This window comes from Prionailurus bengalensis, chromosome E1, assembly GCF_016509475.1.
Source record: "Prionailurus bengalensis isolate Pbe53 chromosome E1, Fcat_Pben_1.1_paternal_pri, whole genome shotgun sequence".
Lineage (NCBI taxonomy): Eukaryota > Metazoa > Chordata > Mammalia > Carnivora > Felidae > Prionailurus > Prionailurus bengalensis.
The window spans coordinates 16,034,823-16,052,462 of NC_057347.1; the positions used below are offsets into that span (position 1 = coordinate 16,034,823).

The window sequence follows — 17,640 nt, forward strand, 5'->3', positions numbered from 1 at the left end:
ACTGAAGGCAGGGGACTGGCCTTTGTGACGTCCTCCTGAGTGTCATTTATAATAGCTCTGAACCCTCACAAGCTTCCAAGAGGCCAGGTCAAGAATGTTATAGAAACTATCCCTTTTCCCCTTCTGACATGGGCTCTGCACTTTGGAAGGGAAGAGGACAGAAGCAAGGCATCCCATCAGGCCTGAACTCTGCAACTGGGGGTGAAGGGCACCAGGATAGCTGGAGCCTCCTTCCTGGCCTGGGACCCTGCCCCTTCCCACCCCAGGGTCTTCAGTACTCCCAGGTGAAGCCGCCTCCTACCCTGGGGTGTGTGTGTGTGTGGGGGGGGCAGAGCCAAGGGTGGGGGCTGTCGCCACCACGTCTGGCTGAGCTGAGGAATGGGGGTGGAGCAGGGGCATGGAGGGGCTCCTCTGGCTTAGGTAGCTTCTAGGTCTCAGACTCCTCTTTAGTCTGGAGTCAGTGGCAGGAACCCAGCTATGGGGTCCTCAGGGTCAGCTCTCCCCTCAGGCCATGCCAGTCAACAAGGGCTGGGCCCTGGGAATATGCTAATCAGCCAGCGGGTAGGTCCCAGTTGGGGACAGCACATCTGGAGCCTGGAGTAGCATAGTTGGAAATAGACTGAGATAAACATATGGGAGTCCCCTGGGGCCAGGGAGCCAAGGCAGACAAAGGGGGGCCTCCTGGCTGAGAGGTTCCTCGGTCAGGCGGGGGTGGGTCCGCAAGGAGGAGGCAGGCAGTGGGGGTGGCCTGGACAGAGAATCTGGACATACTGGCCTCTTGGGTCTGGGGAACAAAGGGAGGGCTCCTGACCGTGGAAGAGGAGAAATGCACTAAGCTGGGGGTGGGGGAGGCTCCAGGAAATTTGTAGTGACAAAGGGCAGATCCCTGAGGGTCACAGACTGACACCCGCCCCATCTAAGAGCATTTTCTTTCATTCATTTGCCCAGCAGCTGACCAAGCATGACCAACCTGGGACTGGGTCCCTGAATTTGGAGCCCCTGCTCAACCACTGTGGCTCTGTCACTCACCCTTTCTGGTCTCAGTTTCCTTCTCCGCCCAAAACAGGATTGGATTAAATGCCCCCTAGGCGTCCTCTGGCCTAAAACCCTTCTGATCTCTTTCATTCATTCCTTCAGTCTCCCTCTGACTTGTGTTACTCACAATCCCTCCTGCTCGGGGCAGGCGGGTTCTTTAATTTCCTGGGACACTCCCTGCACATCCCTGCCTCCCAGCATGGCCACAAAGGCCCTTTCCCCGGAATGCCCACCCTGCTCCTTTCTGCTGATCCAGAGCCTGCCCACCTTGCTAGAATAACACAGAACCTTAAAATGGCAATTCATGTGCTGGCCATTATGTAAAATGATTTTTATGAAGTATAAGATCTACTTTGGGTACTGTAACAAAAAGGTAATTATAAAGACTACATACAGCCCCAGAAAAAAGGGAGGTAATGATATTACATGAAAATAGAAAAAAATACAAAATACACACTGTGATTAAAGCTATATAAAAATTTCTATGCCTGCAGAAGGGAAAAGGCACAAAGTCGAATGGCTGTTTCAGAGGAGTGGGAGGAGGGATGGCTCGTGATTCTGTTTCAAGTCCCTTTACTATTACTGCAATTTTCCTTCTAATATAAACACTGCATTTGGAATTTTAAAAAATCCAGGGCTCTCAAATCCCCCTCACTCCACCTCCTCCTGGGAGCCTCCCCGATTCCGGCCCACGGTGGTCTTTCCTTCTTTGAATTCCTGCTGCACGCTTTTCCATCTTATTCCACAGGGAACAGCGGCAGGCAGGAGAACGTCTGCAGAGGACAGGGCTCCAGCCTGCCTCCAGTTCTGGTTCTGGTCCTGTCTCCCTCCCCACGGGCAGCCTGGCGTTGGACAGGTCACCTACCCCTTTGGTGCCTCAGTCTTCTCATCTTTCCAACTGCGATCGCTTTCCTCTCCCACAGGGTACGTGAAGACCCCTGAGAAAACAGCTTCAAGTGCTGGGTGCTAGCTCTGGGGTGCTATCACCATCATTACTGGCATCTTGTTGTGCTCTCTTGTGGCTTGGCTCTCCGATCTTGAGGCCAGGCCCCTATGGATCTTGGAGCAGCCAGCCCATGGTGGGTACACTGCAGAAGGATGGTAAGTCCCCCACCCCTGGCTCTTTTCTCTGCAGGCATGCTCATTCTGCTTCTTGCCAGGCGCACCAGGCGGTAAGCATCCCCTGCCAATGTAAAAGGACTCCAGACTAAAGAAGGACTAGGCTCACTTTATACCATAAAGTGGGGTGCTGGGGCAGAATATCACCCTGGCTCCTTCTCTGGGCCACTAGCCATGCCAGTGTCCTGGACCCAGCCTGGGAGATTCCTTGATGGAGGCCTGGGGGATAAGGACACGGCACAGAGAGGGCATGGTTGCCCTGCACACGGTCAGCAGAGGCGACGGGCCTCAGTGTCCTCACGGGGAGGATATAATTGTCATTTTCCTCGCAGAGCTGTTGCGAGGATCAGAGGAGATCATGTTTGGGAATGTGCCTCCAAGAGCCCAAGGGCTGGACACACATGTTGCTGATCAGTGCTGCCATTTGTCTGCCACTAAATGCTGTCCCACACCCCCAGCCTGCTGCTCCAGGTTCCCTGCCCCCACTGCCACAGCAGGCAAACTCAGAGAGAGACTCGTTTCTGAGCAAACACCTAGAGCTCAGGAAATGGAATCCCTCGCTGTTCTTTGGATGGGCTGAGTAGGAAGGGGCTTAGAAAGAAGGTGGCAGACAGGCATGGGCCTTCTTTCCCCTGCCCCTCCTTCAGGTCACCCAAACATTACCAAAGATGGCCCCTATGGCAAGGCCACCTTTAGCTCCATCCTCAGTGCCCGCCAAAGGGGAGCAGAGCCATGTGCCAGAGGCTGGTGCCAATTCCTTTCCTTGGACACGTGGCATAAAGGGAGGTGGGAGCAAGATGTGGGAACAGGCTGTTCTGTGGCTCCGTGGGGCCTGGCCACATGGGACTGGCTCAGCGCAGGCTTTCCACCCAGCCTGGTGATCCACAGGGGCTCCGTGGGGCATCACGGGGGAGCAGGCTTTATGAGGCATGGCGCACACTGGGCAGGACACCCCCACCCCTCCCTGACCCACGGGCAGGAGGGCAAGGCAGCTCCATAGCTGAGGGCCAAGGGCTGCGCCCTGGGGAGGAGAGGGCTGGGAGACTCCGAAGTCCTCCAGAGAATGCTGGCTCTCAGCTGGCCGCTCACAGGCCCAGGTCAGCTGGCAGCAGGAAGGTTTGTATTTCTTTTAATATCAACTCCCAGGCATTTAACATTCCTCGAAGCTTAAACACAGAAACATTTTCCTTACCAGACTGTGCTTTCTTCTCTGCCAAACATAACCTGGCTTCCTCCCCTTCCCCCAAAGCCTCCATCTGCTCCTGTCTCCAAGATGTAATGATTTATGGTGTGTTTCCCCTGGGGCTTGTGAGGCTGACAGAAACGAGGAGGAGGAGGGAAGCAATGGAGCTGGAAGTCCAGGTGGGGATGGTGCCATGGGGCCCTGGAATCTGGATTCTGGGGGGGGGGGGGTCAGTTGAGGGGGCTGCCCTGGACACCCTTTTTAACTTTCCCATGCCACGGCCACCAATGGCCCAGGAAGCGTGGCAGTCACTTTCTTGGCTGGGTATCTCCTGGGGCTGAGCGGGCCAGCCCCAAACCCCTTCCCTGCCTGTCCCTCCAGCCAGCCCAGGGATATGGAGACGGGGCCCCCACCCCTTATGCCTGCAGGAAGTAGGTTCTGAATTTACAGCCCTCTCTCTCATCTAAATTAATGAAGGACTGGCTTGTGGTTGCCTGGCAGCCCGGTTTCCCTGGTGACAGTGCCGAAGAGCGGGTCCCACAGCATCAGGAACGGACACGCACAGGAACACGGGGCGACAGGAGGCGGATGGCCGGGCCCCCACTGAATAATGCCATTCCCCTGTTCTAACACTGAGGTGAAATAGGTGGGAGAAGGAAGAGGCCCATATCGGTCCCCAAAGGGCACTACCGCCAAGAACTTTACCCAGCCAAAGCCAGATACCAATCTCTGCAGCCTCAACAGGGCAGCAGAGAACAAACACTTCCTTTGAAAAAGCATCATTCGGCCCCCCCTCCCCCATCACACCTGGGGCAATTAAGCTCAGAGCACCTAATGCCCAAGGGCTCTGTCCCAGTGCTAGTTACTGCTTCCCTTGATTTCGTGGTCACAGAATCCACCCCCAACAAGGCCACTTGTGTCCTAAACAGAAGGTGCCAGATGGAGTGTGGATGGCTCCATGCTGAATGTCATCCCTCCAAACCTGCATCCTCTTAATAGGTGAATGAATAGCAGCCATCTTCAAAACTGGCAGAATGTTCCAGAGACACAGGCTGCAAATAAACAAGGCTTTCAAGAAACACAGCTGAGGCACATATACTCTTACCCTGACTCAGGACCTGACTCTACCAATACCCACAGAACCTACCCGAAGCCAATGAACTCCTGGCATGAGTAAGGCCCAGCAGCCCTAGCAACAAGTCAGAGACCAGCCCCCAGCAAGCCAGCTGGGTCCTAAGCCCTTCCAGCTTAGTGGCAAATGCTCAGGGTCTCACGCCTCCTATGCCAGACATTGCTAATCAAACACAGCATTCATGGATGCAATATAGCCTCAGAATCCTTCTCAGCACAATGTTCCTGGGAAAAGCCGCCAGCAGATCAGAGTGGAGATGTGACAACCAAGGTAGGAGTCATCTCTCCAGCCCACCATGCAGGAGTGTGTGTGATGTACCTGAGCCAGCCGTGAAGCCCGAGGAAGCAGGCACACGTGGGCTTCTGGAGCTAGAACAAGATGCCATCTCCAGCAGGGGAGAACAACCACCTTGGGGAACTTTTCTCAAACCAGCTTTAGACCCAAGTCACAAAGGGCCAAGCACCTTAGCCAAGAGGGCAGGTAGGAAGGACTCCTTCCCAGTGGCACTGCCTCTTGGCAGTTTCCAGAGCCCTGCCTCGGTGCCCTGGCCGCGCCCGGACCCTCACCTGGATCTGTCCTTTGCCCATGATCTTGTCCACGATCTCGTTGTTGTCCTTGTTGACCTTGGTCTTGTCATAGCACTTTTCGTAGCACAGGATCCTCAGGGACTGGGAGCCCTCCAGCTCAATCTCAAACTCCTGGGGAAAGATGGCACCACGATCCTGAAACTCCAAAGCTGAGACACAAAGCTTCCTGGCAGGTGGGGGCCCCAAACTTGCAAGGTGAGAAAGGGGTGAGGGGGGCCCATGAGGAGCACATTGCAAGGCATGGAGGAACTTCCTCTCTTTCTGGAGCTCCAGAGGCCTCCAAATTCACTGATGAGGTGGAATTTGGGCCTGAGCTGAAAACCCCATGTCTAGACGTAAACACGGTATCAGACACCAAATGAGCAGGGAGTGGAGAGCAGAGGGGTTGGAGAGAGAGAATTCGCCAAACCAACAGGCTCGGCCACCCCCAGCCAACAGGAAGTGAGCACGGGGAGTGGGGTGGGCACAGCTGGTGATAAGCTCAGGGGTCCCTGTGGGGACACCAGCCCCCTCCACTCACCTCATCCCATTTGGGCTCTGTCGTGTCCCGGAACACCCTGGTTTTGGCTTTGCTGACAAAATAGCCAAAGGAATCCACCTCCAGGGTGCAGTACAGGTCTGCAGTGGGGACAGGCAGAGACACATCAAAGTGAGGTCTGAGACTCAGGACCTCGGGAGGGAAAGGGAGATAAATGCCTCTGTCCCTCCCAGCGTTCCTGCAGGGCAGCCCTCAGTGTTCCTCTTTCCACTTCTCTGCCCTCTTCTTAGCTGGTTCTGCCCCTCCCGCCTCATTCACCACCCTCCAGCTACACTGGCCCCCTCCCTCCAACGTGCCCAGCTGGCCTCACCTGAGGGCCCTTGCACGTGCAGTCCTTCCTCCCTGATCCTGGCTTGGCTGCCTCGTCCCCACGAAACCCGTGGCCGAGGTCTTCACTGACCACGCAAACTGAAGAAGCTCCCCTCTCCCCTCCCCGTCCCCGCTGATCCCACGTTCATCAACAGGGCATCTGGCATTGGAGGTGGGAGGCTCTGGAGGGCATTTGGCCCCTGGGCGCTGTAAATCTGGAGCAACCCCCACTCACTGTGACAAACCCAAAACGCCCCCCCCCCCCCCCCCCGCCTTCCAAAAGCTCGGTTTGTTTTCTTCATAGCACTCAACTTTAACTCAAGTTATCTTCCTGCCCGTCTGTCTCCCCTCACTACATCGACACCACACAGGCAGAAGCCCGGTCCTCCTAGCCACCAGTGTACCCTCGGCACCAAGGGCAGGGCCTGCACAGAGTAGGCACATGGTGAGTATTTGCGGGATGAATGAATGAAGCAAGCTTTTACCACCACCCCAAGTGCTTCAGGTGACAAAGTGGTAGAGGGCTGGGGTGGGAGGAAGGGGAGCTTTCCCTAGTGTTTCCACCTTGAACTGTGGCCTTTAAGGCTGAAAATCTTCTCCCCTCCACTCCGGGATCCAGCTGATGTGGCCACAACACTGGGTAGCCACCCCAGGCACTCTGCAAATCCACAGACTCCCTCTGGGGCTCAGACCCTGGCACCCCTCCCCCTCCATGGGACCTGTCAAGGTTGTTTCCCAGGGTAAATGGTGCTTTGGAGGTGCTTTGGGGGTATTAGAGCCAATCCTCTGACTTGTGAATCAAGGGGCAGAGGTCAGAGGGTGGACATACATGCCCCTCCCAGGCTCCTGTTAAAGGGCTTTCCTCAGAAAGGAGAGAGGATGGGGCTGCCCCCGAGTTGTCTCTGGTCGGGTGTGATGCAGACCAGATATAGCTGGGTATCAGAGCACACTGGAATGTGGGCACGGATTAAAGCAGGAATCACGATGGTGTCTACATCCCAGGCCTGACAGGGCAGATGTAATGAACTTATTAGGACAAAGAGCCATGGTTGAAGATTCATGGGGCCTAACCCTGTGGACTTAGAGTGAACACGTGAGTGGCTCAGGAGGCCAGTAGAGGGAGGAGGTGGGGACACTCTGGAGGTCAGGAGAGGTTTTGTAGCAGCTCACCTCGTGTCGAACCGCCCTGACCCAGTTTGGGAGGCAGAACATCTATCTGCCCTTGGAGAGCGGGCCACTCTCCCCCAATGAGCTGGCTCCCGGGGGCCCACGCTAGCAAACAGGGAGCAGAGAGACAGGGTGAGGCACCTGGGCAGTGTGGGTCACAGACTCAGGTGTATGTAACAGTCCTAAGGAGTTTACTCACCGGGAATATTCCCGGGCAACTTCCCGGACCCTCCCCAGAACCCTGGGGAGTCTGTGTGTCTGGGGAGGGTCCAGGAAGCTGCCATGTGTACAAGCACAGCTTGAGTGATAAGTGACGTGGTCCTGGCCATACTGAGAGAAACCCTTCTCTAAAGCAAAAAGTAGGCGTGTTGCTAAATGGGAATGATATCAGTGACCTCCGAGGGACGTTGAGGATCACAGCAGAAAATCCACTTGAAAGGGCTCTGAACATGCCAAAGCATGTCCACATGCTGGCCACATTGGAGTTTTCTCCAGCATCTAGCAAGGTGCCCAGGCGCGGTAGTAAGCTACCCCATGAACTTCACAGTAAATGTTTATCAAATGGCTGGCTGTGAGCCAATGCCACATTTTCTGTGTGATGTGCCACAGGGAGAGAGGCACAGGACAGACCTCCCCACTGCCACAGAGAAAGAGAAGCGGGGGGGTGGGAGGGGGCGGGAAGGGGTGGGTGAAGAGGAGAGGAGTCAGGAGCCTTGGGGTTCTGATCCTCTGTGATGTTAAGTCCCTTTAATCTCTCTGTGACTCAGTTTTCTCGTCTGGCAAATGGGGAGAAACAATCAGGTGTCTAACTGGCTCACAAATTCCTACGGGGAAAAGTTAGATAAAAAAGTGTAATTGTATTTTGTCCAACACTAAGATCTGCACAGATTTAGTAGATGGTGATAAAGAAGGAAGAAAAGGGATGGGTGTGCCAGTGCATTCACTGTCATATTTAAGCCTGCTCTTAGGTCAGTATTAATGAGGATGTTTGCCTTTTATGGAGAAAGAAGTTGAGGCTCTGAGAGGTTAAAAGACTTGTCCAAGGTCACATAGCTTATAACTGGCAGAGATGGGGTTAGAGCCCAGGATTTCAGGCACCTAGGGGCTGGGGAGCGCTTAAGAAAGAGCAGATCTTGGAGACACAGGGCAGCCAAGAGGAGCTGGTTCCTGACCGTCAGGGGAATGAATGGCCACCCACCCACATGTCAAGGCAGCTGGCAGGCCCCCAGCGTGGGGCAGGCCAGAGCAGGGTAAGTGGGCAGCGGAAGGCCTCATGCAATGGGTCCACAGGGACTTCTCATGAATGGATGAGCAATGGCTCTCTGCTCTCCCTAGGGCTGGGGTTCAGGGGCACTTACTGGCTGACTGCTTAAACCCCTTGGCAGAGTGGACGATGACATGGAGGAAGCCATAGAGTCCTGGAGACTCATCGTCTGTAAGAGAGGAAAGCCCGCAGGGTAGGGGGTGGTGAGAGGCCTGCTTTAGCCCCTTCTCACCCCAGGCTGGCAGGAAGGCACAGAGGGTGGGAGACAGTTGAAGCCTTGGTCTTGCAGCACCACCTGGTGGCTGGATGAAGAAGTTTCCAGAGCCCACAGCTTCCTGGAATGTGAGCTGGTAGCGCTTCTCCCTCTACAGAGCCCGGAAGGCCAATCCGCATCTTCCCTACTGGGCCAGGGATTTCATACTATTCCCCAGGGGCACTTTTCCTCCGGCTCTGAATCCTGCCTATCCCATGGCTGTCCCCCGCAGTGTCGCCTTTCCAAGTGAAAATTAACCACTATAAGTCAGCCTCCTCTTGAGACAGGGGGCAGACGACCCCCATATGGGGAGGACAGTCTGCCTTCAAAACCCCTTCCACAAGGTGTACCCCCTCCCAGCACCCACAAACAACCAGATACCACCCATTCTGGGCCAGCCCGGATCACAGCTCTCTCCTGCTCCAAAACCTCCTGCGGGCTCCACGGCTTGACCAAACGTCTTTAATTGGCATTCAAGGCCTTCCGAGATCTGGTCCCTGGAAGCTTCTGACATTATTTCTCATACACTAATCCATCTACGCTTTCCCCCTCCACTGCCATCACATCTCATGCTTCAGTCTTTTGCTTCCATTTTCTGACTACCTCATGAACATATTAACAACATGATTCCAGTATATGATGGTGCCAGATCCTTCTCTCAAGCCAGAGGGGGCCAGTGATGAATTGAGACCATCTGGGAACTCAGTAGAGAACAACCCCTATTCAAGCTCTCTGTGTACCTGGCAACTGAGTCGTTACAGCCACGTGTCTGGCTAGGTCCTTACGGAAGGTTCCAGCAATGCCCTGGGGGCTAGGACCTGCTGATAAGGCAGGAACCTTGGGTTCCAGATCTTACCGTCTTTATTGCTGGTGACAGGAATGTTGTGTACAGTCCTAAGTTTGAAACAGGATCCCGTGAGCACCTGGAGCTCCACTGAGCTCAGGACAAAGGCCTGGAGATCTGTAGGAGGAGCCAAGAGGAAAATGTCGTCACAGATCCACCAGGACCTGCTGCTCTTCTCTGGGGGCTACTGAAGGAAAAAAGCTTAGCTCTAGGGCAGAGCGGGTCATTGGAAGGGAGGGAAAGACTTGCAGACACTCACATGGGAACAGTCATAGGTGCTGTCAGCGGGTAGGGATGAGAGAGTCTAACTGAAAAAGCTCGAGAATGTGTGTATGAGATAGCAAGAGCAAGAGAAAGAGAGATAGACAAGCCTGGGCCCCGAGTCCAGTCCTGTTGCTAATTCACTGTGTGCCTTAAACAAACCACTTTAAGTCCTTTGGGCCTCAAGTGGTCAGTAGCATCAATTAAGTGCCACCTGCTCTGGCACCTTGCAGAGTGACTGTGAGGGCCAAGGAGGAAACCCTGGACATAAAAGTGCATGGAAATGCAAAAGGCCACTGTTGCCATGGATACCATCAGAGCAGTGTAGAGTGGGGCGGGACTTTACCCTTCTTCTGTAGCTTCTGAATTGCTTCTCTCCACTCTGACCTCTCATAGTCCGAGGACAGTAGAAACAGGTAGCTCTGAAGAGAGGAGACAAGAAGTCAATGGGGTGACCATGTGCCCAAGCACATTCCTGGCTCCTTCTTACCCAGGCACCCCTAGGCTTGGAGAAGGTGGCAGCTGGGAGGAGAGTCTCCTTTCCTGGAAGCCCAGTGACAGGAGTGGCAGTGCCAGTGATGGCCAGCAGGGGGCACTGGCTCCATACCAGCTAGGAGTTGTTGCACCTTCCTTAGGAATCCCGCCTAAGTGCCTGACTCCCACCACAGGTCATGTACAGGAGCCCTAGAGAATGGCAGCCCTGGACCAAGGAAGGGGGTTGCTTCTGTCCCATCCCCACCCCTCCCTGACCTTTCCATTCCGATTGTGGATCCGAAATGGGATCGTGGGGGAGTTGAGCAGCAGCAAGAACTCGTTCTCAAACATCTTCTTTTTCAGGCGCTCGATGGCCCGGCTCTGTCCTTTGTTGGCTTTCTGTGGGGGGATGGAGGGCACAGATGGTTTCCCTCACACACTCCACTCTGCACTCAGCATCTCTAAGCACAACACTCCCTTGTGCATTAGTCGTGTCTTTTTCTTTTTTATATTTTATGACGCTTTGACATCTTGGGGGGCCTAGCTGGCCAGGAAGAAAACTACCCCTCCCTTAGAAATCAGGCAAGCTGATCCCTAAGATAGTAAATGACTCCTCTGTGTGCAGACCTTCCATATACAAACCAACCAGCCCTGAGTTCATACCCCCAACACCTCCTTTACCTAACTCTCACTCACCATGCCAATATTCCTCTGCCTTAAATAACCCAGGGCCAGATAGCACACAACTAGAGACCACCCTATAGCCCAGATCCTGCTGACGTTTTTCCAACTCTCAGTCCTAAGGAGTTGCCCCTGCCTTGCTTTCTTTCCCTGTGGGAAACACGATACAGGCCCTGAGCCATGCTCTCCCCAGAGGTCTTCAGCATCCTGACCAAACCTGGTGCTTCCCCTGTGGCCTGTGTGGTATGACATGCCCCCTCCTCTTGGAAGCTCTAGGTCTTAAGAATCTTCTTTTAGTGCCATTAGCCCATCCATGTCATCACTCAGTCATCTCTAGAGATCAGTCCTGGGCACCATCAAGATACTCTGCTTAAGGGGCATCTGGGTGGCTCAGTCGGTTGGGCATCCAACTTTGGCTCAGGTCGTGATCTCATGGCTCGTGGGTTCAAGCCCTGCTTTGGGCTTTGTGCTGACAGCTCAGAGCCTGGAGCCTGCTTCGCATTCTGTGTCTCCCTCTCTCTCTGCCCCTCCCCTGCTCATGCTGTCTCTCAAAAATAAACCTTAAAAAAAAAAAAAGATACCCTGCTTAAAAACTTCAGACACCTTTCAGCAAAAAGCCCCAACTGCTGGACTGGCACTCGGGGCCTCCCGGGGCTGGGCTCTGGCCTCCATGCGCAGCTGAATATCCCACCACACCCCACCCTGCACCCCCCACCTCAGCTGCACGGTATTATTATTGCCTATTCTTTAACAAGCCACTATGTCTCAGCCCATGCTCTCTCCTCCAGCTTTTCAAGTTTGTATTTCATGAAGGATCCCTTCCGTCTTATTAACTGTGGTTATGCTCCACGTTTCTGTTCTGGCACTGCCCTCAAGCTCCTCAGTTAGAATTCATCTCTATGGCATTTTCTTACCCACTAGACTAGCAAAAATGGCAACAACTGCTCATAGCCAGTGTTGTGACAGTGTGGGGAGACAGTGACTCTCACACACTGCAGGGAAGGGGTGGGGGGGTTGGTACATAATCAGATGCAACCTTTTCAGAGGTAAATGTGGCAATTAGTGCAAGCCCTCTGTCCCAGCCATCCCACTTGTAAGGAATCTACCAGAGAGAAATAGGAGTGCAGTCAGGTCTACTGCAGTCTTGCCGGTTGAGAGTAAAATATCACATGCGTCCTCGTGCAGTCAAGCAACAGAATACAATAGGATTGAAGCTATGGCACCTGGGTCACTCAATGGGTTAAGCGTCCAACTCTTGATTTCTGCTCACATCATGATCTCACGGTTCATGAGTTCGAGCCCCGAGTCGGGCCCTGTGCTGACGGCTGACAGTATGAAGCCTGTTTAGGATTCTCTCTGCCCCTCCCCTGCACTCTTGCTCTCTCTCAAAAATAAACAAACATTAAAAGAATAGGATACAGCTGTTAAGAAGAATCTGCTAGGTCCAAAAAGCTCTAAGATACACCATTAAGTCAAAAGCTTAAGTTGCAAAATGGCACATTGTAGTCTGGTCTCATTACAAAAAACATACTACACACCCGTAAAAGCAGAGAAGAGTCTAGAAGAACACAGCTTAAACTTCTGACAATGGGGGGTGGGTGCTAATCTGTTACACTTTGTACACTTCAGTATTGTATTTCTTGTTACAATAAGCCAGTGTTACATTGGTGATTAGAACAAAAACAAGTTTTTAAAAAAGTATTATTAAAAGAATAAATCACTGCTCCTGTGACTCAGAGAACAACAACGTGCTTCCCCAGGGACTCTCCTCATATCGTTCACATGCTGACGTCAGTAACGGGTAAGACAAGGAACTCCATGAGAGGTATCTGGCACACCCCTGCAGCCAGCGGCCAGTGCAGCTCAGCAAGTGTACCTTCAACTGAGCAGAAGGCCACATCTGTGCACCTGGTGCAGGAGAGAGGGGACAAAGTCCACCATCAACCAGGATGCCTCGGGGTGGGGCTTGGCCATTCAGGAGGAGGACACCTGTGCCCTTCTGAGGAGATGTGCCTGCATCACACCCCCCAGTCCTAGGTCATCTCTCTGACCCAGACACCCCTGGGGTCATTACTGTGGTCTTCCTCTCTTTCAAAGAGGGATGTCTAAGCTGAAAGTATTCTTAGAAGCCATTTGGTCATGGATTCCTCAATAACTGTTTATGAAGCATCTATTATGTGCTAAGTCCTAGGGACATAGAACTGAAGAAAACAGTGCCCTGGCAAGAGTTCAAATTCAAGTGGGGAAAAGAGAAAGCAGCCAGTGAAATTATGATTCAGGACCAATAAAGCAAAACAAAGGGGCAAACACCAGAAGCTGGAAAGCAAGGCACCCAACCCAGACTGCAATGGGTACATATCAGGGAAGACTCTTCGGGAGGTGAGGCCTAAGCCAAGTCACTGGGCGAGGAGAGGAAACCAGGCCAACCAACCAAGCCTCTCCATGCCTTTCGTGACATTCACCGGGAAGGCTCCTTCTAGGGGGGCTTTCCTCCAGCCATTGTTTTCAAATATATAAATTGAAGGCTATACATTTTCCTCTAAAGAGTGCTTTGGCCACATCCATGGGGTTTTGATATGAGTGCTTTCATTTTCATGCAGTTCTAAACATTTTGTAGTGTCGATTTGACTTCCTTTTCACCTTGAAAGTTTTAATTTTCCAGGCATTTACTTAACTGTATTCTACTTGTTGATTTCTAATTTTGCTTCACTGTGGTCTGTGAACATGACCAGTAGGCCATCAATTTTTTTAGGGATACCTGGCTGGCTCAGTTGGTGGAGCATGTGACTCTTGATCTTGGGATTGGGAGTTCTAGCCCCATGTTGGGCGTAGAGCTTACTTAAAACATTTTTTTTTTAATTTGAGATTTCCTTTGAGACTTAATACGTGATAAATGTGTGCAAATGTTCCACATGAGTTTGATAAGAATTTCAGTTCTAGGCTATAGCACAAGCTTCTGTGCATTTTTAGTTTTTCATTTAAATTTTTTAAAGTTTATTTTATTTATTTATTTATTTATTTATTTATTTATTTATTTTCTTAATGTTTTTATTTATTTTTGAGACAGAGACAGAGCATGAGCAGGGAAGGGGCAGAGAGAGAGGGAGACACAGAATCGGAAGCAGGCTCCAGGCGCTCAGCCATCAGCACAGAGCCCAATGCGGGGCTCGAACTCACAGACTGTGAGATCATGACCTGAGGTGAAGTCGGATGCTCAACCGACTGAGGCACCCAGGCACCCCTGAAGTTTATTTATTTTTATTAAAATTTTTTTCCCAATGTTTATTTATTTTTGAGAGACAGAGACAGCGTGAGCGAGGGAGTGGCAGAGAGTGAGGGAGACATAGAATCTGAAACAGGCTCCAGGCTCTGAGCTGTCAGTACAGAGCCCAATGTGGGGTTTGTACTTGTACTCACGAACCCTGAGATCATGACCTCAGCCGAAGTCAGACACTTAACTGACTGAGCCACCCAGGTGCCCCTTATTTATTTATTTTGAGAGAGAGAGAGAGAGAGAGAGAGAGAATGAATCCCAGGCAGGCTCCACACAGTGAGCATGGTATTCAATGTGGGGCTCGATCGCATGAACCGTGAGATCATGACCTGAGCTGAAGTCAAGAGTCAGACACTTAACCCACTGAACCACCCAGCCTCCCCAATCTGAGAGGCCTCTCAGGCTCCTTCTTGCATGCATCCTGCTTTTCCTTAAGAAGGCCTTCTTCTCTCACTTCCCTTTTCTACAGTGCTTGACATACACCAGGAAACTTCCTATGACTAACTTCAGTCAATTCTAAGCACTGACTTCTTGGCCTTCCCTCCATCCGCTCAGTGCTAATCTGCCACAGCCAGAGTCTCTTCCAGAGCATGTACTTGAGTCCTCCTATCCTTGCATCCCGCCTCCCTTATCAGATTCTCAAAACTCACAACTTCCCCTCCTTCTGCCACCTTGGCACACCTGGTTCAAAGGGCCCCAAGGAAAAGGGCCACCCTCCCTACCTCGGCTCAGATGCCAGGCTCTACTCACCTCCTTCTGGATTTCACTCTTGAGGGCAGAAATCTTCATTTTCATGTCTTCCAGCTCATGGTCTGGGAAGGGATGCACCTGGGGGCTGGCCTCAGACTCCTCAGGTGATGGAAACACTAGGTCAGCCAGGGGGATGTACCACTTGCAGTCATATTGCTGGTGCTTCCTGCAAACAAGCCAGAGAAAGACATGAGCCAGAGGGAAGGAACTTGGCTCTTCAAGCCTGAACTGCTAGAATCCAAAGAAACCTGAAAGGGATTTGCTGTGAACTTGTCACAGGCAAGAATGATCCATGTCCTTGAGGAGTCTGATCAGAAAACCCACGTGTGGAGAAATGACAGTCAAGTTCTAGGGTCAGGCGGCGGTGAGGGCTGTGGACCTTGGCCTTGCCAATCTTCAGGCCCAGTACGACTGATGTTTTTAAACATCTCAACCCTCTAACACTTTCCTATTCCCCATTGCACACTCTTCCCTCCCCCAAGCCTATCTCTACTTAGCTCATATTCGTTATCCTTTGGGCTAGAGGTGTATTCACACATGTTACCTTTAATGCCAACTCTGATCAATAGAGGTCATGTGGGGTACTGGGTAGAAGATTATAAAGCCACACCCAAGCCTAGTGGGAAACAGTGCCGTGGTTCATTAGTAATGTCTGTCACGGGCAAAGGACTAAAGGCATAGGTGTCTTTGCTTATGACTGCCATCTCTGCTTTTGAATGATCTCATCTGTGATCCCGTTCCAGGGAACTAAAGCACATAATAACCTCTCCTTCTCTCACCTCCCTCAGGACTTGGGTTTGCACCTCTCGTTGTTGCCCCTTAGTGCTGCAGTCTCCCCTGGACTCTGAGGCACACAGTAGGGGATCAAGAAGTGGGGGAGGAAAAATGAGGGAATGAGTACCACATAACCTCTTCTGCTCACGGCACAGTGTGGACTCATGTCACTGCATGTGGAGATGGAGGTGGAAAGCAGCTTTCAGGTCTGATTAAGGTTCAAATCCTACCTTCTCTAGCTCTAGTGCGACCTTGGGCAACTGATTTTTTTTCTTCTTCTTCTTTTTTTATTTTAGAGAGAGAGCGCGCACATGTGAGTAGGGGAGAGGGGCAGAGGGAAACAGAATCCAAAGTAGGCTCCACACTCAGCACAGAGCCTGACGTGGGGCTTGATCCCACAACCCTGGGATCATGACCTGAGCCAAAATCAAGAGTTGGACACTCAACTGACTGAGCCACCCAGACGCCCCTGATTTAACTTTTCTAAGTCTCTTCTCTTGTCTGTGAGATGAGGATAATAATACCCACTTTGTGGAGTTTGGGGGAAGATTGGAAATAATAGAGTCAAAGCATTTGTCATGGCACCTGGCATGGCATAAGCACTCAATAATGACAGCAGATTTAATGAATATTCACCAAATTGCAGTTAGCAAAAATTTAGAGCTGTCTAATAAAAGGAGAATGCTTAAGTAAATTATGGCATATCCACTTGTAACATCATGCAGGAAAGTAAAAGGATGATTATGAAGATTAGGCAGCAACGGGGAAAATGCTTATGACGTGAAATGGAAAAAGCAGCAACCAAAATTGGGCATTCACTCTGATTACAAGTACATGAAAAAACATGAGAAGGTTTAAAAAAACTGGAAGGAAATATAGCAGCAGGAGACTGATGCTTATGTTCGGGTGGGTGATGGGTTTTTCCCCCTGTAGTTTGGTTGTATTATCTTTATAATTAAAAACAGGATTTATCTTTAGAAAAAGGATATGTAGTAAAACAAAATGAATTAATGTGTTTTTTAAAAGGAAAAATAAATGCGGACTGCCCCAGGTGCGGGGGAGGGGGCTCCTCAGGGGGCAGAGTCTAGCTCCCTCCCACCTTGCCCCCTGGACTCACCCTGCGGATGTCTTCTTGAGCTTGGCGCACAGTAGGACATCTGTAAAGAGGAAGACGTGCCGCAGCTTCCGGGAGCTCTCCGACACTTCCACCAGGAAGCCGTCCTTCACCAGCTGCCGTGTCTGAGGGAGATAACACACCCACCCCCACCTGCTCAGGGGGAGTCAACCTAGGGCCCGGCCTGCTCTGGGGGCACCATCCAGCTGGGAGGTGCCACAGGGACACGGTTAAGGTCCCACAGACACGGGCTTTCTGGCTGTGATCTTGGGCAAGTTCCCTGACCTCTGAGTCTCAGTCTTAACATCTGTAAGATGGGGACAATGACGTCTGCCCTGTAAAGTAGGATTCACCAAGCAAGACGGTATATGTAAAACGGCCCAATGCCTGACACATAATACGTGATCGATAAATGGTAGCTTTGTATTTCTCCCCAGCTGCCAACAGCTCTCACCTGGATAGACAATAGTCCAGAATGACTTGGTTTCTCCACACCGGGGCGTGAACACCTCCCACTCCCAGCCCCAGGACCACCCCAACCCTGCCTAAGAAGGTGATCTTGTTTCAGTTCAACCTTGACCCACAGACCCGCTGGGGTCTGTTTATGCCACCTCTGAGTGGATTCTATAGGCGACCTCAGGTGGACAGGAGACACTGGTCTCCCTTGGGTGGGGCTGTACCAGTTCCTGGGGGAAACTGCGGCCATCTCTAACCTGGGTTCTGGATGGTTAAGAGCATTTTGCTCCACGCAGAACTTCCAGACTTTCCTCCCTGACACCCTCAGAGCCAGCAGGCTTCTCTGGGGCTGTCACAGACTGTCCCAGCCTTCCCTGTGTTATATACCACGTGACCTACATATTCTGTGATATGTAGGTGGGCAT

The 17,640-nt window shown here is 51.9% G+C and overlaps 1 protein-coding gene across 9 annotated transcripts in view; it reads right to left on the reverse strand.

The window, feature by feature from the left end:
• Positions 1–17,640, reverse strand: part of ABR (ABR activator of RhoGEF and GTPase) — a 183,583-nt gene that overhangs the window by 33,472 nt on the left and 132,471 nt on the right. For 7 of the 9 annotated variants that reach the window (XM_043585530.1, XM_043585532.1, XM_043585531.1 and 4 more), the window contains 8 exons: positions 16,763–16,884; positions 14,872–15,037; positions 10,443–10,565; positions 10,039–10,114; positions 9,444–9,548; positions 8,429–8,503; positions 5,577–5,674; positions 5,036–5,167 (listed from right to left, as the gene is read on the reverse strand). In XM_043585530.1, coding sequence (XP_043441465.1) covers positions 5,036–5,167; positions 5,577–5,674; positions 8,429–8,503; positions 9,444–9,548; positions 10,039–10,114; positions 10,443–10,565; positions 14,872–15,037; positions 16,763–16,884 — 897 coding nt within the window. The remainder of the gene's footprint in view (positions 1–5,035; positions 5,168–5,576; positions 5,675–8,428; positions 8,504–9,443; positions 9,549–10,038; positions 10,115–10,442; positions 10,566–14,871; positions 15,038–16,762; positions 16,885–17,640) is intronic. The other 2 variants (XM_043585534.1, XM_043585535.1) reach the window with 1 other exon arrangement.